Raw genomic sequence first — 23,391 nt, forward strand, 5'->3', positions numbered from 1 at the left:
CTCAGTTCAGCTCTTACTATAACAAGGCAAAAAAAAAGAATAATTTCGGTCTTAATACAGACCTGGATTCAAATTTTGGTTTTGCCATTCACAATTTATATGACCTAAGCCAAAGCACTTTACCTCTTTGAGCCATTGTTTTCTTAATAATGAAATTAGGACAATAGTACCTGTCCTACAGGATTTTTATAAAGATTAGAGATTATGTTTGGCACATAATTGGTGCTTAATAAATGGAGCTATTTTTATTATGCCTACTATGTGTCAGGTACCGTGTTAGGGCTATTTGGTATAGAGAAGAACAAAATTCCCTATCTTCCAAGACCACTAGAGAATCCTGTAAAACCCTGTTGTAAATGGAGATGAGGAAAATGCCTAGACCCAACTGACCATACTTACCTAACTCTGTCTCTTAGTGGAGGTAAATGCCTCTCTTCCCTTAACTCCAGCCTTTCCACGCAGCATTAGCTATACAAACAATAAATATATTCAATAAATATTTGAGTTCCTACTCTGTGATAGGCACTATGCTTAAGTGCTAGGGATTCAAAGGTAAAATAAGGCATACATGGTCTTTACCCTCACGGAGCTTGTGTCCCCCAGTGGCAGATGTGGTTGGGGAGGGGGGTGGAGATAAACAATTAGAAGATAGTATGATTAGGCAAATACAGGCAGGGAATATGTAAATCAGATTGACGATGTCAGAGAAGGCTTCCTGGAGCATACTTCAGCTGAGAAATGAAGGGGCATGACAGAGTATAGTCAGAGGCAACAGCAAATACAAGAGTCTGGAGTAAAGAAAGTATGAAGTAAGTTTGAGATCATGAGAACATAGAACTGCAAAGAAAGAATGATAGGTTGTCCCACTAAATATGATATTAAACTGAGCTCTTCAAAGCTATTGTTTTTCTCAGTGATCAACTTAGCCTGATTTCTCCTCAGGTATGTTTAAGATGTAGTGTTAGGAAAAACCCTCAACCTGTTACCTAAAGTTATAATCTACCAAGAATAGGTTATGCCTGGGTAACCAAATAAAACAAGATTATTTTTCTTTGCAAAGCTATAAAAAAAAAATCTTTGGAATACAAATTAATGGTTCTAGCCATCATTCTTCACTCCCATTGGGTAAGAATTACTTGACTCTACTCTGAGGAACACAATGTCAAACGTTCATAGACTCTTAAAGACTGTCCAAGTTGAAGAGGATCTTAAGTGTGGTTCAGTCCTTCTCATTGTGTATATGAGACTTGAGGTTTGGGGTGTTAAAGTAATGTGTTTTCAAATCAAAGCCACACTCAGATTAGCTGTTGTTCACTGCTTCCTTGTCCCACTCTACATTGGCAGTTCATTTGTGTTCTCAGTGGTTGTTTATCAACTTCCTTGTGATGGGGGAAGATTTATGCCAGAATGAAGAGTGTAGGAAACATAAAGCGAATGATATTTGGTCTTAGCTGTTAGGTAGGTCCGAGGCTAAAGAAGAGAAAACAGTCCAAACAAATGTTAGTGTGTAATGAGTTCAGTGTCACCAGCGGAATGTACAAAAAACTGGGAAAACTAATGACCACTCCTCTTAGAAATTTGCATTCCTTGACTTACTTAGCAAATTGAAAACTGAGAATGGTGTCCACGTTTGGTAGTCAGCCTTTGATATTCATTATAGGGAATATAGCCCATACAAAAAAGAACTTGTGGAAGGAGAGGAGCCTCTTCTTCTCTAGCTACTTCCATGTCAGAAGTGAGGAACAAGAAGCAATGAGTCTGAGAACAAAGGCCATTACATGGTTGCTTATCCAATCAACAAGGGGTCTTCTTACTCACTAAGGGCAGCCCTGTTATAAACCTGAGTCCAAGCTCTTATTTTGCACCATGTACTGGTTTTCCAGGGGTTTCTTTGTCTTTCTTTTGTGATTTGTATAACTTTTGTTCTTAATTAAATATAATACATATGTACATTACAGAAAATTGAAAAATACAGACAAATGTGAATGGGAAAGTGCAAATCCCTCATAATTCCAAGGGTGATGGCCTTTCAAATGATTTCTTTCAAGACCCACTGCCCTGAGGAAAATCACTGAGACATGATAATGTAGGGAAAAGAAATATCTGCTGTTTAAGGTTGTTTTCCAATTGCCTATATCAAGAGAATAAAACTCAACTCTGCTAGCTTTTCCCTGCCATACAAAAAGGGAATTTCTGGTAGTGAAAGCAGGCTCTCTCTCTCATTCTCATTATCTGTCTTCAGTGTTGATTTTGGAATCACTTGAGCCCCCACACACCCCCCCACAGACCCCTGATTCAGCTTCTCTGTGTGCAGTCTCTAATGTCAGTGCCAAGACCTGCCCAGCCACACTACCAAGTTCTTCTCTTTCCCCCACAGATGAGGAGAGGGTGATTGGCTTTGCCTCAGTGGACCTCTCCCCACTTCTTTCTGGCTTCCAGTTTGTCTGTGGCTGGTACAACATCACAGACTTCAGTGGAGAGTGTCAGGGGCAGATAAAAGTTGCTATCTCCCCTCTGGAGAGTTTGATGCACTTAAAAGAAGAAAGACAATCAAGACGTGGGGTACAGACCCCAGGATTGCTGGTACGTATGCTGATTCACGGTCTTAACCAGTAAGCGTTCTGCTGAGCCAAATCTGTAAGAAGATCCTTTACATGTGTTTGGTGCTTTCCAGCTTACAAAACACATTATGTATTTGTGTCTCATAATGACCTCGTGACCTGTTTAGGGTGATAAAAATTACACAGTGGTGACAAAGTAGAATTACACAATGGTGATGGACATAAAATTCTGAATATATTAAAAACCACTGAATTGAACAATTTCAAAGGATGAACTTTATAATACACTGACTGTATCTCAATTGAAAAAAATGTTTCTACTTGAGTGTAGTTGACACACCGGGTTACATTGGTATCAGGTGTACAACACAGTGATTGGACAAGTTTATATGTCATGCTATGCTCACAAGTGCAGCCACCATCTGTCATCATACAGTGCTATTACAATACCATTGCCTGCGTTCTCTGTGATGTGCCTTTTATTCCCATGACTTATTTATTCCATAACTGGAAGCCTGTATCTCCTACCTACTTCACTGATTTTGCCCATCCCCCTCCCCTCTAGCAACCATCAGTCTGTTCTCTGTATTTATGGGTCTGTTTCTGCTTTTTTCTTTATTAATTTGTTTTGTTTTTTAGACTCCACAAACAAGTGAAATCATAGGGTATTTGTCTTTCTCTCTTACTTCACGTAGCATCATACCCTCTGGGTCCATCCGTGTTGTCACAAATGGCTGTATCTTAATTTTTAAATAAAATAAGATTAATTGCATCATGGAGTTTGAAACCACATTGGTTAAACTTTTTAAAAACTCTATTACATTAAAATCCTTGTTCTTTCTTTCTTTTAAGGTTTTATTTATTTTTCCAAAAGAGAGAGAGAAAGCACACAAGCAGGGGGAGCAGCAGAGGCAGAGAGAGAAGGAGGCTCCCTTCTGAGCAAGGAGCCTGATGCTGGACTCAATCCCAGGACCCTGGGATCATGATCTGAGCCGAAGGCAGATGCTTAACTGACTGAGCCACCCAGGCGTCCCTAAAATCATTGTTCTAACAAAACAGAGGATCATAGGGGAAGAGAGGAAAAAAAGATAAGATGAAACCAGAGAGGGAGACAAACTATAAGAGACTCTTAATCATAGGAAACAAATTGAGGGTTGCTGGAGGGGAAGGGAGATGGGATAAATGGGTAATGGACATTAAGGAGGGCGCATGATATAATGAGCACTGGGTATTATATAAACTGATGAATCACTGACCTCTACTTCTGAAATCAGTAATACATTATACGTTAAATTAATTGAATTTAAATAAAATGTTTTGGGATGCCTGGGTGGCTCAGTCAGTTAAGCATCTGCCTTCAGCTCAGGTCATGATCCTGGGGTCCTAGGATCGAATTCCGCATCAAGCTTCTTGCTCAGTGGAAAGCCTCCTTCTCCTTCTACCTGTTGCTCTCCCTGCTTGTGCTCTCTCTCTCTCTATCTCTGACAAATAAATAAAATCTTTTAAAAATAAGTATTTTTTTAACTGTCAAATAAAATCATTGTTCTGTCTTATAGAAAAAATAAAAAGAGAGGGAATGGAAAGAGGGGAATCAGTGATAGTAAGAACAGATACTCTTTCAGGGAGTTTAACTATAAAAGAAAGAATTTTCCAGACTGTCCCAGATGAGGGAGCTCTATCAACACAAAGATTCTAGGGTTGTTTTTTTGTTTTGTTTTGTTTTGTTTTGTTTTGTTTTGTTTCATTTCTGTTATCATGCATGCCTGGCCCAGGTTCTGGCAGGGTGGGCGTCTCTCTCATGCATGACTGCGTGAGAAAGTGACAAAGAGTTAAACAGTCACTGTGTAAGAAGGTCTTTTCTTCACATTAGCCCTGTAGTCATGAGGTAAGAAATACCACTTCACATGTAAGGTAAAATGATATCCAGTCAGGAGTTCACAAACTAGCTGGAAGAGCCAAGCATAAATACAAATAAAGCAACTAAAAAGTAATCTCATAGCATGGTATATAAAATGGGAATAATAATAGTACCTATCTTGTAAGATTATTGTGAAGTTCAAATAAGAAAATGCATGTAAATTGCTTAGTACAGCATTCAACACAGAAAATACTCAGCAAATTATATTTATCTACATACAATAAATTTTTTAAACACAAATTTACAGACTTATTTGTACTTCTTTGTTCCAAAAGGATTTGTGGTGACAGACATACCATTTTTCTCATTGTTTCTACAGAACCCAATATATCGCCCCTTTTCCTTCCCTGCCTCTGCGTTCCCCAGCAGCATTGCAAGATGGACCCCAGAACAACTTGGTCACACCTCATCAAAGGAACTTGATTTCTCCTCTCCTGAGAGGTAAGTGAATTTTTGATGGGAAGAAATAGAGTTGAAAGTCTGCTAACTGGTTTGTCATCTCTCTTTACTTTATTAGAGGAAGAAACTAGAGACAGGGAAATAGCTTTGTTCTGTCAAACCACTGGGAACTCCAGGATCCTATGAAAGCAAATTTTTTTTTTATAAGATGGAAACTAGAACTTTTACTGCTATCAGAAGGGTAGCTTCAGTGGAAAGGATGCTGTTCTCTTTTCCTTAGAGGCCTTTAACGTTTAACGTTTATCCCTGAAATCAGTCATCAGCTGTCTGAGATCCTTCCCTTTCCAAACGTAGGAACCGGGATATTTTATAAAGAGCAACTAGCCCATCCAGATGCTTCACCACGTCAACCATAGACATGCATATGGATAACGGGGCTAGAGCATATTCCATTCTCTCAAAGGAAGAAAACAGGAGTAAATCTTCATGACCTTAGATTACGCAAATGATTCCTTACATAAGAGACAAAAAGCAGAAGCAACAGAAGAAAAAGTAAATTGGATTTATAAAATTAAAAACTTTCATGCCATAATTAAGAAAATAAAAAGGCAACCTATAGATATGATGAGACTTATATCCAGAATATATAAAGAATTCATATATATATATATATATATATATATATTTCCTATAATTCAATAATAAAAAGCAAATAACCCAATTAAGGATGGACCAAAAGGGGCGCCTGGGTGGCTCAGTGTGTTAAGCCTCTGCCTCCAGCTCGGGTCATGATCCCAGGGTCCTGGGATCAAGCCCCAGTTGAGGTCCCTGCTCAGTAGGGATCCTGCTTCTCGCCTTCCTCCCCACCGCCCTGTGCTCATGCTTGCTTACTCTCGCTCTGTCTCCCTTAAATAAATAAAATCTTAAAAAAAAAAAAAAAAAAGACAAATGATCTGAATAAACATCCAAAGAAGATCTGAAAACATCCAATCCAAAGAAGATATACAAATTATCAGTAAGCACATTAAAAGATACTTAACATCATTAACCATCAGGAGAATGTAAATGACATCCATAATAAGATACCACTTCACTCCCACTACAATAACTAATCAAAAAGACAAATATCACAAGTGTTGGGAGAATGTGGAGAAACCAGAACCCTCATACATGGTTGGTGGGATTTTTTAAATGTATTTATTTATTTATGTATTTATTTATTTTTAAAGATTTTATTTCTTTTTTTGACAGAGAGAGAGAGAGACAGTGAGAGAGGGAACACAAACAGAGGGAGTGGTAGAGGGAGAAACAGGCTTCCCGCTGAGTAGGGAGCCCGATGGGGGGCTCAATCCCAGGACCCTGGGATCATGACCTGAGCCAAGGGCAGACACCCAATGACTGAACCACCCAGGGATGGGATTTTAAAATGGTGCAGCTGCTTTGTAAAACAGTCTGGCACTTCCTTTTAAAAGGTTAAACATAGAGAAATCATATGATCCAATAATTCCGCTTCTAGGTATATACCCAAGAACAGTAAAATCATATGTCTACACAAAACCTGTACATGAGTGTTTGTTAGTAGCATTGTTCCTTATGACTTAAAAATGGAAACAACCAAAATGTGCATCATCTGATGTATAGAAAAACAACATGTGTTATCTCTACATAATGGAGAATTATTCAACCATGAGAAGGAATGAATTACTGATATATACTATAGCACGGGTGAAGTTTAAAAACATGCTAAATGGAAGAAGCCAGTCACAAAAGACTCTATATGGTTATTATTCCATTTATATGAATTATTCAGATTAGGCAAATCTACAGAATCAGAAAGTAGATTAGCAGTAGCCTAGAGCTAGGAGGTTTGGGTTGAGGGTTTGGGGGAGTGGAGGAAATGTGGAGTGATTGCTGATAGGTATAGGGTTTCTTTTTTGGGTGATGAAAATACGTGGTGATGGTTACACAACCCTGAATATACTAAAAACCATTGAGTTGTACACTTTCACTGGGTGAATTGTATGTGAATTCTATCTCAATGAAGCTAATATTTAAAGAGAAGACAATTATTGCTGGAGTCAAGTTCATGAATACCTTGCTAAGAAATTTGAAAATTTTTTTATAGATTTAACAAAACAAACCACCGCAGCTATGTCAAATTCAGTGCCCGCCCATCCCATGGCTGGCACTGGCCCAAAAGGCTGCCACAGAAACACTGTGATCCATGGGCCTTGATCCCGACTGTGCTGGGCCTCAGGGATAAATTTGATCACAGACACCTCTTGCCACCCGCCCCCCAAAAAAAAAAGAGCGACCAAAGCTAGAAAGGAACAATGGTGATTAAACAGGGAATAGATTAGTACACAAATGCTTAGAACAGTGCTTGGCTCATTAATAAGGACTCCATAAATAGTGTTGTTCTTATTGTTATTTCAGACCTATGTTTTTAAAAAAAAATCACTCAGGCTATAATGTGGAGAATTTATAAAAGAGAATAGGTAACACTTAAATCAATGGAAACAAACAGAAAATCAACAAGAAAACAGTGGCTTTGAATGACATATTGGACCAGATGGATTTAACAGATATATTAAGGACATTCCATCCTAAAACAGTGGAATGAATACACATTCATTTCAAGTGCACATGGAACATTCTCTAGAATAGATCACATATCAAGCCACAAAACAAGTGTCAACAAATTTAAAAAGATTGAAGTCATATACATCTTTTCTGACCACAACACTATGAAACTAGAAATCAACCATATGAAAAAAAACTATAAACATCACAAATACATGGAGGTTAAATAACATGCTACTAAACAATGAGTGGATCAGCCAAGAAATCAAAGAAGAAATCAAAACGTATACGGAGAGAAATGAAAATGAAAACACAACAGTCCAAAATCTTTGAGATGCAGCAAAAGCTGTTCCAGGAGGCAAGTTTAGAGCAATACAGACCTACCACAAAAAGCAAGAGAAATCTCAAATAAACAACCTAACCTTACACCTTTGGAGCTCAAAAAAGAACAAAAAAACCCCAAAACCAGCAAAAGGAAATAATAAAGATTAGAGCAGAAGCAAATGATAGAGAAACTAAAAAAAAGAATAGAACAGATTAATGAAACCAGGAACTGTTTCTTCAAAAAAAATCAACAAAATTGATAAACCTCTAGCCAGATTCATCCAGAAAAAAAGAGAGAGAGAAAGGACTCAAACAATATCACAAAAGAAAGAGGAGAAATAATAACCAATACCACAGAAATACAAATAATTGTAAGAAAATACTAAGAAAAATTATATGCCAACACATTGGACAACCTCGAAGAAATGGATGAATTCCTAGAAACATATAACCTACCAAACTGATACGGAAAGAAATAGAAAATTTGAACAGACTGCTTATGAAATTGAATCTGATCAAAAAACTCCCAACAAAGAAAAGCCAAGGACCAGACAGCTTTCAGGTGAATTCTACCAAACATTTAAAGGAGTAAGGGGCAACCGAGTGTCTCAGTCTGTTATGCATCTGATTCTTGATTTTGGCTCAAGTCATGTTCTCACATTTGTGGGATAAAGTCCTATGTTGGGTGCTGCACTCAGCTTATAGTCTGCTTAGGACTTTCTCCCTCTCCATTTGCCCTTCTCCTTGCTCATGTTATCCCCCTAAAGTAGCAGAAAGAAATTAAGAAAAACAAAAAGACAATCCCATTTACAATTGTACCAAAAATAGTAAAGTAGTTAGGAATAAATCTAACCAAAGAGTTCGAAGGACCTATACTCTGAAAACTATAAAATACTGATGGAAGAAATAGAAGATGATACAAAGAAATGGAAAGACAAGGTCTCCTGGTTGGCTCAGTTGGTTAAGTGTCCAAAACTCAATCTCAGCTCAGGTCTTGATCTCAGGGTTGTGAGTTCAAGCCTCACATTGGGCTCCATGCTGGGTGTGAAGCCTACTTTAAAAAGTGAAAAGAAAAATGGAAAGACAATGCATGCACATAGATTGGAAAAACAAACACTGTTAAAATGTTTATACTACCCATGGCAATCTACACATTTAAAGCAATCCCTATCAAAACACCAATAGCATTTTTCACAGAACTAGAACAAACAATCCTAAAATTTGTTTGGAACCAGAAGAGACCCAAATAGCCAAAGCAGTCTTGAAAAAGAAAAGCAAAGCTAGAGGCATCACAAATCTGGACTCTCAGTTTATATTACAAAGCTCTAGTGGTCAATACAGTGTAGACTGGCACAAAAACAGACACATAGGTCAGTGGAATAGAATAGAAAACGCAAACATTTATATGGTCAATTTTCAATAAAGGAGGCAAGAATATGCAATAGGAAAGAAGCAGTCTTTTCAATAAATGATGTTGGGAAAAGTGGACAGTAACATGCAGAAGAGTGAAACTGGACCACTTTCTAACACCGTACACAAAAATAAGCTTAAAATGGATTAAGGACCTAATTATGAGACCTGAAACCATAAAAATCCTTGAAGAGAACATAAGCAGTAATTTCTCTGACATTAGCTATAGCAACATCTTCATGTAAGTGTCCACCTAAGCAACGGAAACAAAAGCAAAAATTGTTGGGACCACATCAAAATAAAAAGCTTCTGTGCAGCAAGGAAACAACCAACAAAACTAAAAGCCTACTAAATGGGAGAAGACATTTGCAAATGATGTATCCAATAAGGGGTTACTATCTAGAATACATAAAGAACTTATACAACTCAACACCCAAAAAACAAATACTCTGATTAAAAAATAGGCAGAAGACAGGAACAGACATTTCTCCACAGAAGACCTACGCATGGCCAACAGTGACATGAAAAGATGCTTAGCATCACTCAACATCAGGGAAATGCAAGTCAAAACCATAATGAGGTATTACCTCACACCTTCAGAATGGCTAAATCAACAGCACAAGAAACATATTGGCAAGGTTGTAGAAAAAAAGAACCCTTGTGCACTCTTGGTGGGAATGCAAACTGATGCAGCCACTGTTGAAGACAGTATGGACTTTCCTCAAAAGTTAAAAATAAAGGGGGACACCTGGGGTGGCTCAGTCAGTTAAGCGGCTGCCTTCGGCTCAGGTCATGATCCCAGAGTTCTGGGATCAAGTCCCACATCAGACTCCTCGCTCAATGGGGAGCCTGCTTCTCTCTCTGCCTCTGCCTGCCACTCAGCCTGCTTGTGCTCTCTCTCTCTCTCTCTGACAAATAAATAAATAAAATCTTTAAAAAAAAAAATAGGGGCACCTGGGTGGCTCAGTTCATTGAGTCTGCCTTCGGCTCAGGTCATGGTCTCAGGGTCCTGGGATCGAGCCCCATATCAGGCTCAGCTTCTTCGTCTCCCTCTGCCTACTGCTCCCCCACTTGTTTGTCCTCTCTCTCTCTCTCTCTCTCTGTCAAGTAAATAAATAAAATCTTTTTTTTTTTTTTTAAGTTAAAAATAGAACTGCCCTATGATTGAGGAATCACACTACTGGATATTTACCCAAAGAATACAAAAAACATGAATTCAAAGGGCAAAAGCCTCGTGTTTATTTTTTATAATTGCAGCATTATTTACAATAGACAGACTATGGAAGCAACCCAAGTGTCTATTCACAGATGAATGGATAAAGATGGGGGGGTGTGCATGCATGCACACACATACACAATGGAATACTATTCAAACATTAAAAAGAATGAAATCTTGCCAGTTGGAACAACATGGATGGATCCAGAGTATATAATGCTGAGCAAAATAAGTTAGAGATGGGGTGTGTGAGTGGCTCAGTGGGTTAAGCCTCTGCCTTCAGCTCAGGTCATGATCTCAGGGTCCTGGGATCAAGTCCCACATCATGCTCTCTGCTCAGCAAGGAGCCTGCTTCCTCCTCCCTCTCTGCCTGCCTCTCTGCCTCCTTGTGATCTCTCTCTCTCTCTCTCTCTCAAATAAATAAAATCTTTAAAAAAAAATAAGTCAGAGATAAATAGCATATTTCACTCCTGTGTGGACTGTAAAAACAAAGCAAATGAAAGGGGAAAAGAGACAAACCAAGAGGCTGACTCTTAATTATAGAGAACGGATTGTTACCAGAGGGGAGATGGGTAGGGGGATGGGTGAAACCCTGAAGGGGACTAAGAATACACTTATCTTGATGAGCACTGAGTAATGTATGGAATTGTTAAATCACTCTATTATACACCTGAAACTAATACAACACTGTATGTTAACTACACTGGAATTAAAGAAGAGAGAGAAAAATAAAGGGGTAAGACTGAAGGCAAGATTATTTGGAAGATAGTTGTAATCCAAGCCAGAATTATGGTAATAGGAATGGATTTGCAATGCCATTTTATTTGTTACTTGTTGATTGTCACATTAGGAGTTTTCTTATTTCTTACTCTGGCCCCATTTATTCCTGACAGAAGTGGTACCACAAGAAGTCAGGCATCACGCCATGAAGAGCATGTGCAGAATATCCGCCGGTTTCATGAATCCCTGCAGCAGGGAGAGGCGATTTTGCCACGTGATGACAAACTGACCACATTGCCTTTGTCCTCCCATACTTCCATTCTGACTTCTCTCAGGTAAGGCCCTGTGCTGAGAAAAGACACAGGAAACCATAGTGAAGCACAAGATAACTGGCAGCAGCAGCGGGCAGGACTGCTTTTCTGTCCGCTGCCGCGGCCCTGAGAGGCTTAGGAGGGACTTTTGTCTAGGTTATTGCTGAATTGGACCCTGGAACCTCTTGGGATTCCTCATAGATCAACCTTTCTCAAGCATGGGGCCTTCCGTTCCTTCACAGGTTCTATTACTGGTCCACCTAGTAACACAGGAACTTGAGGTTATTCACCAAACGTAGTAACTACCTCACATCTATATAGTTTCGTATCTACTTTAAAGTTATTGCAGAGCCTCATTCTGCCCACTGTCTGTCTTCTCACAACCACTGAATTCTTCTAGACTAGCATCTGTCCTGTTAATGTTTCCCTATCTCTTTCTTAATTTAGTCAGCATCTGAGCCAGAGAAGAAGGGGCCATTATAGATCATCTGAGTCAGCCCCTGGGTTATATAGTAAGAAGTGTGGTGCTGTGAGGTCTTGGCTTCAGAGTCCAGTAGCCTTGGCTTCCGATCCTGGCTCTGCCATTCCCAGAGGGGGAGATAGCCTGTTACCAGATAATTATAATGATGTGTGATAAGAGCTGCAGGTTTTCTGGCCAAGGGTAGATGGAGGAATAAGTAACATTCTAAGTTGGTCATGGGAAGATTTAAAGAAGTCACACTTGAACTGGTCTTTGAAAGAGCAGGTCAATGAATTTGAAAGACATTCTATGCAGAAAACATACTAAGACCCAGAGGGATAAAACAGCAAGTCAAGTTTGAGGAATACCAGCAGTACAGTTAGGATACAGCTGAGCATAAGATGTAAAAAGCAACGGGCCTAGTCAGTTGAACGTCTGACTCTTGGTTTCAGCTCAGGTCATGACCTCTTGGGTTGTGGGATCAAGCCCCACTTCAGGCTCCATGCATTGTTGGGAGACTGCTAGAGATTCTTTCCCACTGCCCCTCACCCCACTCACATGCACGCGCTCTCTCTTGCGCTCTCTCTCTCAAGTCAATCAGTCTTTAAAAAAAAAAAAAAATGTAAAAAGCAGGACAAGTTCTGTGGGGCCATTTTGAAGTGCCTTAAATGTTAGCTAGGAGTTTGGACTTTAAGAATGAATGATTCTCAAGTGGAAAGTGATGGGGAGGGGAGGAAGAGAATGTGTAAAGTTGAGGGGAAAATATTTGACATTTTGTATTTGGAAAAACTAACCTATTATTTGGTTTCCTAAAGCAAACTCAGAAAAGAAGTGGCAAAATGTTTTTGATTGGTGGAACATGGGTTAAAAGAATTGAACAGTCACACTATAGACTATGGGAAACTGTTCAGATTTTTATATCACAAGAAAGTGGTATGTTCAGATTCTCCTTTTAGATTCTCAGCCAGAGACTGTAGGCTATTTAAGTAAAACCATTAACAGTGTGGCTGCATTTTATTGGGTCATTCACTGAGAAAAGAGAGAATGAAGCTCTCCTGCACCCTAAAGCAGTTTCACTCCGTGTCGGCACCGCTGACATTTGGGCCAGATGCTTTGCTGTAAGGGCCTGTCTTATGTGTTGTAGGATATTTAGCAGCAGCCTTGGCCTCTCTCCACAAGATACCAGTAGCACCCCTCTCCTGACTGCAACAACCAAAAATGTCTCCACACGTTGCCAAAAGACTTCTTGGGGCCAAATTGCCAGGCTATAAAACCATTGCCCTAGAGCAGTGGTTCTCAAAATTGAGTGCTTTTCAGAGTCACACTAAGAGCTTGTTAAAACAGCGATTGCTGGACCCACCTATGCAGTTCCTGATTCAGTAGGTCCAGGATAGTGCCTGAGAATTAGCATTTCTAATATGCTCTCAGACGATGCTGATGTTGCTAGACCTAGAACCACATTTTGAAAACTGCTAGTAGATGAATTCCCTACCCAGTGGAGATGAAACAAGATACCAATTTCACGTGACTTCCTTGGGTTCACAGAGCCCTAAAACTGCTTCATTTGAGTCGCAGCAATACTATGAGGCCTGCAGAGCAAATATTAATAAACCTTTTTACAGATGAGAAAATTGCAGCTTAGTGTTAATAGGTTCTATAACCAGAATCTCTGACAAGGCCAGCTGGGTTTGCACATTTTCTCAAGTCCCACCAGGTTCAGTTGTTTGCATGTTCCTGCTACAGGTAGCATATGATGTACACCCAGATGTAGACACCTAAGTAAATCCACCATATTTTGAGAGTTGTGGTCTCTAGTGACAGATTAAGGATCAGCATTGTGCTCCCTCATTTAATTTGAATTTGACTGTAGGACATGCAAACTGTAGTTCCTAACAAAGGATAGAGAGACCTTCAGTTTACCTCACAGGTACTTAGCTTCTGTGTTTTGCCAGTGCACCAGGCACAGTGAGTGAACCAGAGAGAGAGAAAAGTTTGAAATACTGTCTTCTATGACCAAGTGCTCACGGCCTAGTTTGGGAAACTGACACGTAATGAGAAAACTAAGGGGAAATCTAAGACAAAATGTTGATGGAGATGCCAAGAGTGAAGGAGTTCAAAGGAGAGGTGGCCCAAGGATTTGGGTTGATGGACTTTTGGAAAGGAGAAATATGAGCACTTTAAAAGTTAAATAGCATAGGGACGCAGCAAGGGGAATAGATTGAACTCAGGTTCCAGGATTCAGAGGTGTGAGGCGGAAATGAACCCAGCTGGGACAGAACCCATCTATCATCATGGAGAAAGCCCTACGCTGAGTACAGCAGATGTAAAGGGAGCAGCACACAGCTCATAGTACATCAGGGGAAATGGATATGATTGGAGAGTACAGAACTGTGGAGCACAAAAGGGGACCTCTTAACCCAATTTAGAGGTTCAGGGAAGACTTGCTAGGAGAGGTCACTTACTTGAAGGATTGGGTATGGTTGTTGAGTAGCATAGGCCAGTGTTAGTCCAGAGTAAGGCCTTCCTCTGTCAGAGTAAGAGGATGTGAAGACTAGGCATGAATGGTAGTCAAGAATGGTTCCTTCCCTACAGGAGGTGGGGGTTTTACTGGACATCAGAAGAGGAATCTCATTAGCCAGACAGAAGGAAGGAAAGTTGTCTCGAGCGGCATGATCATAGTCTGGTAAAGGATGAATTGATGGATTGGAGAGGGAGGGCAGGGTCAGTCCTAGTGTTAATAGACCAAGTGAAGTACTGGAAGTACTAAAATCCTGGGAAGCAGTGGACTGTCAGGGAAATGCAAAGATGCTTGTAATCCCAGTGAATGACCCTTTGGTCTTCTCCCTTTTTTTACAGGAGGAATCTGAATGAGCTAGATCAGATCCAGCAGTACTTCAGTCAGAAGCTCTCCAAGCCTTTACTGCCCCTCAGTCCTCAGACTCATAACATCTTGCAATGTCAGGAGAGCCACAGGGATCATCGTGGACCTGGAGACAGCAGCCTAGACCCAGAGAGCCAGTGCATCCTGGAGAAATCCAATAACCTGGTGTTGCAAGTCAGCTCCTTAATCACGGGTATGGCTCAGGGCCCCTCTTGTTGAGCAGTTATGCTCCCTGGGTGCCTAGTCAAAAAGCATTTGAACGTCTGCCCTCAGATAAGCCCCCATGACAAATAGAGACCAACAGCTTTCCCTATCTGATTTACTTACTGTCTTCCTTCTGGAAGGAGAGATGTAGAAGCATGGCACAGAAACATGTGAAGTGGAAAGAGCATCAGACTGAGAGGCAGGAGACCCAAGTCAGGTCTTTGGTGGCTTGCTGTCACAGGCTTACTCTTTGACACTGTTTACCCTGACCCCTTTCCCTTCTTGAGGTTTCCCCAGCCAAAAAAAAAAAGACAAGAGTGGATTAGGTGAGTTCTTCAGTAGCAGTTCTTAAGCTTGTGCAACCCTGTTTTCAGGGAAAAACCAACTACAGATTTATTTAAAATTGTAATTCTCAGAAGGCAGAAGTCTGCATATTTAGCAGGTACCTCGTATGATTTTAGATGTTAGTGGTCCGTAGTCGACCCATCGAAAAACCCCATAAAGCGGTGCTCCTCACCCTGGCTGCATATTGGGGTTCTTGAGGGAACTTTTCAAATTCAGGTGCCCAGGCTGCACCATAGTTTAGTTGCAACAGATCTCTGAAGGTGGGACCCAGGCAACAGTGTTCATAACTCCCACGGAATTCCACTGTGCAGCCCAGAGCCTCTTGCAGAACAAGTATTTCTCAAACTTGCCTGAACATATAAAAAATCACCTGGGTCTTACGCCTTTCTCTTGAGTCAGAATGCAGGGTTAAGACCTGGGAACTTATATATCAGTTTGGGGAGTTGTGAGAAAACAATTAGATCAGTATCTTTAGCCATCACCTGGGTGTCATTTTTGTTCAAGGAAGAGATGTGTATTGTACACAGGGATGAATAAGTTCAGTTTTCTTTGTTTAAAGGGGAGAGCAGCCACCATGACTGATATTAGGTACAAACCTCTTTCCTGTCCTCTTGCTCAGAGAGCCGACCTGTTGGTAGCCAGGGCTCCAGAGGTACATGCTGTATTTGGCTTCTACTTGCTTGGAAATATTCAGTCATTGATTTACTGAGCAGCAACTATGCCAGGCACTGTGTGTTACAAGTTGTAGGAGGATAAAGTAGTGGACAAGACAGGAATTGTCTTTGCTTTCATCAGGCATACATTCTATAGTCAACTGAAGAAACTGCCTCCTAGAAAGAAAGCATAAAAGCAAAACAGAGGGAGGCTTGTTTAGAATAAAGGTGAAAGCAGATTGGGAACCCCTTAAATGGGTATATTAAAAGAGGAGAGTGAATGAGAGAGATGATTGGATCGAAGAAAACAGTTTAAATGAATAAACTCCTCCAGCCTCCATCACGTCTCAGTACACTTTTGAAGAAGTCACTAAACAAGTAGATACAAGTGAAGCTTGAGAGTGAGTTAACTGAGTAGAGATCACATTTATGCCACATCTATGTGCCAGGTCCTTTGCTGGACTCTAAAAATGCAACATGAATCAGACACGTGGTCTCTGCCTTTGAGAAGCTCACAATCTGTTGGGAGAAATATACACAATAGCGTCTTAAGTGCTTTGTAGAACAACACTGTCTAGCCATCCCATAGATGATACACCTGGGAAGGCTTCCTGGAGGAGGTGCAGTAGAGCAGGGCCTTGAAGGATGGGCTGGTTTGTAAAAAGCAGAAAAACTGCTCCAAGACAGAAAGGATAGTTTAGGCAAGGGGATCAGGATTAACTAACCTGCTTCCTGGTTCCTCTTCCTGTTTGCAGTTAGGGATGTTCCGTTTTCATACATCTACTCCCCTTTGAGACATGACAATTGTTAATGTATTAAATTCAGCCAACACCTCAGGTAGGCTGAAGATTCCCATTAGGTGCTGTGAGGGAGCTATGACCCCATACTCCAGGAGTCAAATTTGCCTTTTCTTCTTAAATAACCATGCAAACAAACCATTTACTAAGCCTATTGATTTATTCCCTCCCATTTAATTGCAAAACCATTTGAAATGACTGGTAGCTTCTATTTACTGTTTATACATGTCCCATACCACTTATGCCCATTTATCGCATGTATTCTTTACCATAACCCTGTGGAAAGGGTGATGTTAATCACATTTTTTTTTAATTTTTATTTATTTTTATTCAGTTAGCCAGCATATATAGTATATCATTAGTTTTTGGTGTAATGTTCAACAATTCATTAGTTGCGTGTAATACCCAGTACTCATCACCACACATGCCCTCCTTAATACCCAACACCTGGCTACCCCATCCCCCACTCCCCTGTTAATCACATTTTAAAGATGAACAGGTTCAGAGAGGATAGTTTGCTCGTGACCAAAAAGTTGCTAAGTGACAGTAAAGATTTGAACCCGAGACTGACCGGCCCCCAAAGTCTCTGCTCTTTCCACACACCATGCTGCCTCTGTTTTCTCTGTAAACCTCCCCTGCCTTACCATTTGGGTAACAGATGACTTGGTTTTATTTTCCAAGTAAAATATATAGTTCTAATAACTGTCATCAAATCTCATTTTGATTTTTAATATAGGTAATTACTGAAGTAAATGGAAGCATGAACATGCCCGCCAGGACTCCTAGCTCCCAAGAATTCCTGAGCATGAGCATAGTCTCTGAAAGCCTTTCCACAGATGTAACCACAACTATAAACAGATTAGATTTTGGTCCTCTGATGTTAGAATAAAGTGCTAGAAATTATATACTGCCTTGAATATAGTTTCACTGACTCAGGTGGATTAATGTAAGATTTGTTCAAAGTCTGATTGCAAGAATACATCTGAAGCTAGAGCCTAGCATGGGAAAATTGAGTGGTCTGTGGCCCTACCTTGTAGTAAGATATCTGTTGCTGTTCAGATCTGCAGACTATCACCAAGAATACTCAAGCATCTTTGAGTTCTCACCGAGCCAGGAGTAGAAGCGGAGAGGTTCCCACCCTACCAGATGCTCAGGACACAATGGTCATGGAGGAGCGAAGCACAACTCCAGAACTGCCATTGGCAAGAGCTCCGGATGAGGGCAGAAGCCCCTTAACTCGCCCTACTCTTGAAGAGACTTCAAGTGGAAGAGGAATTCTCCGTGAGTCCCTGGGGCACACAGTACCTATTACAAGGATGCAAAGCAGTGAAGAAACTGAGGCAGGCCCAGCCTACAGTGATGAGGAATATGAAGAAGACATCATTGAGCCCAGGACCCTCAATGATATCACCACCGTGACAGACAAAACTAGCCCTTGGTCCAGTTTCATGTCAGACACAAGTGAGGTCATCAGCCTTCACCCTAATGAGGTGCATAGGGAAGGCCCTTCTTGTTCTTCTTCAAAGCATTTCCCCAGAGACGAGCTCAAGGGCAAAAGTAGCCCTCTGTCCAGTCCAGGAAGGGCGGTACAGCCCCACCTGCTTGGGCAGGGTTCTTCTAGCCAAAGTCTTATTGCTTGTGAGGGTGAGGCTTCTCACTCTAGGGATGGAGAGCCTGCTTCAGCAGACCCTCATCTTATCTCACAAGTGACTATCTCAGGAGCCCAGCAGAGCAACACCTCTGTTGGACTGAGCTCGCCAAGAGCAAATCAGGGCCAGGAGCCCAGACTAGAGGCCCAGACTGAGAATGAAGCTGCCTCCAGTGAACTAAGTGACTCTGCTGATAGCTTCGAGAAATTCCCTCTCCACCTAGCCTCCCGGAGCAGGAAGGAAAGCCGTCGGGGACTACCTATCAACTGCTCTGACATCAGGCAGAACCAGGCAACGTCTGGAACAGAGGTGTCCACGAGGCAGAGCCTCCTGTATCCTTTGGTATTTCCCACAAGTAGCCCCTTAAGTCATTTGTAGGCATTTTGGATACTGGCACTTGGCTAGCCTAGCATGTGTGTGAGTGGGGGCAGTGGCCTTCCTCATGTAATGCACTGGGAGGTACAGGAAGCCTCTTCCTTCAGAATACTCACCAAGGCTTTAAGGTGCTCTGGTGCTACTATTAATATCCGCCCTTGAAGGATGATGCTTTGAGTTGGGTGTAAGTGTTGGTAGCACATTCATTAGCCTAGCCCAGCCTGATTCACTGGATCAGTCTATTGGGTATTTTACATTTGAAGGTAGGATTCTGGATGTAAGGAATGAGACCATTAATCTCAGGTGAAATCAAAGTGGAGGGTGCAGAGAGAGGTGAAAGGAGAGTACCAGCACTGATTAAGTATTTACTATGTGCCAGGCACTTTACATAATTTTTTCATTCACTCTTCATAAGTCTAGAAGGTCAGTATTATCATTTCTATTTTGCATGTAGGGAAACTGAGGCTCAAATTTATAGTAACTTGCCTAATTATTTTTTTTTATAAGAAATGCAAGTGATAGGGAAAAGGAGAGAGGAAGAGGGCACAGTTGAAATGTACTTGCCCAACTCTCCCTCCCCCTCCAGAATGGCAGTGTTGAGGGGGGAAGGGATACCTAACATTCCCCCTGTTCCTGCTTTGAAACACAGATGAGCATGTTATGGGAAAAAGAAATCACTTAGGACCATTGACAGCCCTCACGTTTGTTGCCTAACCCGCCAATCAGATCAACGCTGCCAGCATCCCCACAGTAGGCAGGGGTTACTGCGCAGGTGCTGGTGAAGGAGGCTGTTTTACAAAGAGATCTTTCTCTCCCAGAAGCCAGGGGGCCTGTTTTTTACCCTTCTAGACCCTGTGAAGTCAGACCTATAATTTAACCTTTCTGAGCCTCAGTTTCTTTCCCTACACGATGGAGACATCAGACTGTACACTGCCCAGGTAGGTCAGGGACCTTGTCTTTTTCTGTATCCCCTGCACCAAACATAGCACAGAGGGGGGATCAGTAAATATAGACTGAATTGAACTATCATAATTTCACAAGATTCTTGAGAAAATCAAGTCAGATTGATTCTTGAGGAAATTAAATGAGCACCCACTACATAAATGTGATTTGTGTTGCAGAGCAGAGAGAAACTAAAGGGTAGGCAGGTGATGGGGACTCAGAAAAGACTGAAACCATGAAATGGCTGGAGTCTGACACTGAAAGCAGACCACCTCCAATGGAGTTCCTTCCTGGCTTCTGACGCTGCTGCCTTTACAGCCAGTTTACTTGTGCTTAGAACGCATATGGTCTGTGCTGGAGCAGTCACTTGTGCCCAGATACTAAGAATACTGCTCTAATTTGGACCTTCCCAAGTAGTAATTCATCAAAATTGGGTGTTGCCAGGCTGTGTGCTGCTACTGAAAACAGATTTGAAATAGACCTTACTCCAGAAGTTCCCCTTATGAGGCAGGGACAGGCAGTGATACAGTTTCTCATTCTAAGTGCTGTGATGTAACATGGACAATGCTAGGGAACAAGAGGAAGAAGCTCTTGTAATACTGTTTGGAGGCATCCCAGCAAGAGAGACAGTAGAGCTGGACCTCGAAGATGAATAGGCATTCTGTAGGCAGAGGGGAGAGAAAGATCTAGTCACAGTGAACTGCGTGTCCAGAGGCATAGCCAGGTGAAAGAGCCTGGCCTGTGGGCAGCAGTTCACTCTGGGTAGAGCCCAGAGGTATGTGGAATTGTGAGAGGTGAGGCAGGGCTACCTCTGAGAGCCTTTTATGCCCGGCTAAGGTGGTTGGACTCTATCCTGTAACCAAGTTAAACTTCAGTGTCCTTATCTTTAAAACAGAGCTACTAATAGTACTTCTCTTGTGGGATTATTGTGAAAAGTCAATTAACAGTGTAAACTACCTAGCAAAATGCCTGGTACATAGTGTTCAGTAAATATTAACTGGTAAGCAAGCAGGAATGTGATTGGTCAGGTTTACGTATTAGCAAAGTAGAGGGTGGATGATGGGTTAGATGAAGGGAAGGCCAGAAACAAGGAGACAAGGTGGGAAACTTGCAATAGTAATAAAAGATTAAGTGTGACCTAAAGCATAGTCTGCTTTGTGGTGAAGAGGAGGGGCATAGATTGGAGAATTAGATAGGGGCAGGGAAGAGGAAGAAGGAAATAGAAAGGATGGCTCCGAGAGTTCTGTCACAAGTTGCTAGGTAAGCGAGGTGATTGACTGGATAGGGAACAGCACAAAAAGACAGTTTGTGGGGGAGGGGCACATTTCCACTTCGGACATGTGTGCCTGTAAGACATCCTGGAGGACACCAGCTATAAAGGTAGGTGCCTCTGAAAACAGATGAGGGCAGCAGGGAGAGCGTGGAAACGGAGAAGCACACACACAAGATGGAGCCCCGAGGAGCCCCCAGCTGTAAGTGCTGAATAAGACACGCCACAGAGGAGGGAGAGAAGAGCTGGTTGGAGATCGAAAAGCAGGACAGAGGCCGTGCGGGAGCAGAGTTTCGGGGAGAAGTAGTGGTCAGTGCTCTGACACTTCAGACAGGTCCTGTAGAATGTGGACTGATGGTGGCATTAGCATTGAGGAGGATGGTGCAGAGGTGGGAACAGAAGGCAGACTTCAGTGGCAGGGAACCTGAGGGGTAAGGACAGTGAGAATAGGCACCTTTTCCCCATGAACCAGGAAAATAAGAATAGCTGATGTTGAGTGAACACTTGATATGTCAGGCACTGCTCTAAGCACTTGCGTCTATAAAGTCATGTAATCCTCAAAAAGATACCATTGCTATAACCAGGTGAAAAAATAGGTGCAAAAAAATGAATTTTCCCCAAGTCACTGTCTAAAAAGTGGCTGAGATGGGGAGCTTTGGAGCTTCAGACACATCCGTGACCCCTCATAGCAAAGCTTTTCCTTCCCCACAGCATCAGCTAACTGGCAGAGTCCCCAGTAGTCAGAGCAGCCAGATCCTGCTTCACTTGGGCCTCAAAAAAACGCTTGGGTAAAAAGGTTCCTCTCCTTCAGAGTCTCCACCTCCACCTCCACCTCTCTATAGAAAAATCAGGGATTTGAGCCAAAGCAGGAAAGGATGCATTTCGTTCATTCATTAGACACTTACTGAGCGCTTACTATATCCCAGGTACTATGCTAGGTGATAGGAATATGACTGTGAAAAAGAGATCAATCATCTCTACCCTCTTGGAGTTCAAAGTCTAGCCTGGAAGAACCATGATAAACCAATTCGAACCAGAACCATATTTGGCTTATTGGACAGAAACAAAAAAATTAGAACACCAAAATAGTCCCCTCCCAAATGGAATCATTGCTTTGAGTGAACAGATGTTTTTGGAACACGGTGTTGCACAGACTGGATTAAGTCAGAGGATACGGAGAAGTACAAGATGTGGTACTTGCTTCTAGGGCTCAGATGCAGACCGGGTAGACAAGCTGTACCACAGACAGCCCCTTCTGTAGAGTCCTCATTCCTGGGTGTTGCAACTGGCAGGACACTGCCCTTGAAGCCGCCTTTCTACCCTGACCCTGTTGGACTTCTAACAGGTCAGTTTTGGGCCGCAGGTCCTCAGCAAGTTGAATGAAAATGAAAAAGCAAATTGAAATGTTGCTGCCTATCAGCCTCAAACAGGGCTCTAGGGAAGTAGTGAGGTAACTGATGGAAACTGCCCTTGCCTTTGAGAAGTTTCTGGAAGGAATACTGAAACAAATCAAGACTTCTAGCAGAGTAAAAACAAGCAGTATCTTGTGTTGCAGACTGCAGGAATCACAATGGGCTGACTTTAGGAGAGGCTTCCAAGAGGAGGAATTATTTTAACTAACACTTGCAGAAAGTATAGACTGATTTGTTAGGGGTGGGCAGGGTCTTCCAGGCAGAAGGCACCACTGGAGCAGAGGTTTCATGGACAAGAATAAGTTGGAGGAACTGAGTGGGGGTGACTAAGCCCAGGGGAGATGCCAGTCTGGCAAGGGGGGACATTTCTAGGTAATTGTGTCCCTTAACTACCATCTAGGCCACAGCCCATTGTGGTACCCAACTTCTTTTTGCCTCCCCAACAGTTGGAGGCCTCCCTGAGGATGCTCTCACTCTCTGCAGCTATACCACCACCAGCCGCAACAGATCAGGTAAGAACAGCCGGCTGACCTCCCTCTCCTAGAGTCCTCATCTCTTCCATGAAAGCATGTGCAGAATGCAGAGCTGCCCTGGGCCAGCTTCCTGAAAAGGCAGCAGCAATCGTCAGTCTCCAGGCTTGTGCTGAGCATACTCTGAAGGCCCAGTGGTACACAAGGAGCTCATCTGGGGTGAACTAGGCACAAAATGAGGAAGAGTAAACGTGTAAAGAGCAGGGCATCATCAGCTAAGACATGTGGAAAAAGTAGTACAGAAATGTTAAAAACAGGACTCAGCCAAGAAATGAATATAGGGAGTGCTTTGGGAGCGCCACTAAGCCATGGTGGGCATGAGCAGAGGAAGCTTCAGATAGGAGATCCAACCTCAGCACCTGGTGAGAGATGTGTAAGGTCTGGAAGAAGAGAATAGTATCAGGGCTGTACCCATTTGTTGTTTACAGAAC

General features: G+C 41.9%; 1 protein-coding gene and 1 non-coding gene across 11 annotated transcripts in view; both read left to right on the forward strand.

Annotated features, from left to right (window-relative positions):
• The window catches only part of C2CD3 (C2 domain containing 3 centriole elongation regulator), a 143,190-nt gene that overhangs the window by 103,463 nt on the left and 16,336 nt on the right, over window positions 1-23,391 (forward strand). For 7 of the 10 annotated variants that reach the window (XM_032853102.1, XM_032853103.1, XM_032853107.1 and 4 more), the window contains 6 exons: window positions 2,378-2,583; window positions 4,799-4,920; window positions 11,305-11,466; window positions 14,759-14,976; window positions 17,842-18,763; window positions 22,831-22,942. In XM_032853102.1, the coding sequence (XP_032708993.1) occupies window positions 2,378-2,583; window positions 4,799-4,920; window positions 11,305-11,466; window positions 14,759-14,976; window positions 17,842-18,763; window positions 22,831-22,942 (1,742 nt within the window). The other 3 variants (XM_032853105.1, XM_032853109.1, XM_032853111.1) reach the window with 2 other exon arrangements.
• LOC116865485 lies at window positions 7,023-7,159 on the forward strand. Its single transcript, XR_004382211.1, has one exon. It is a non-coding gene; the product is annotated as a small nucleolar RNA SNORA5 (small nucleolar RNA).

The sequence above is a fragment of the Lontra canadensis genome, unplaced genomic scaffold (assembly GCF_010015895.1).
Source record: "Lontra canadensis isolate GAN:19392208 unplaced genomic scaffold, GSC_riverotter_1.0 scaffold7, whole genome shotgun sequence".
Taxonomy (NCBI): domain Eukaryota; kingdom Metazoa; phylum Chordata; class Mammalia; order Carnivora; family Mustelidae; genus Lontra; species Lontra canadensis.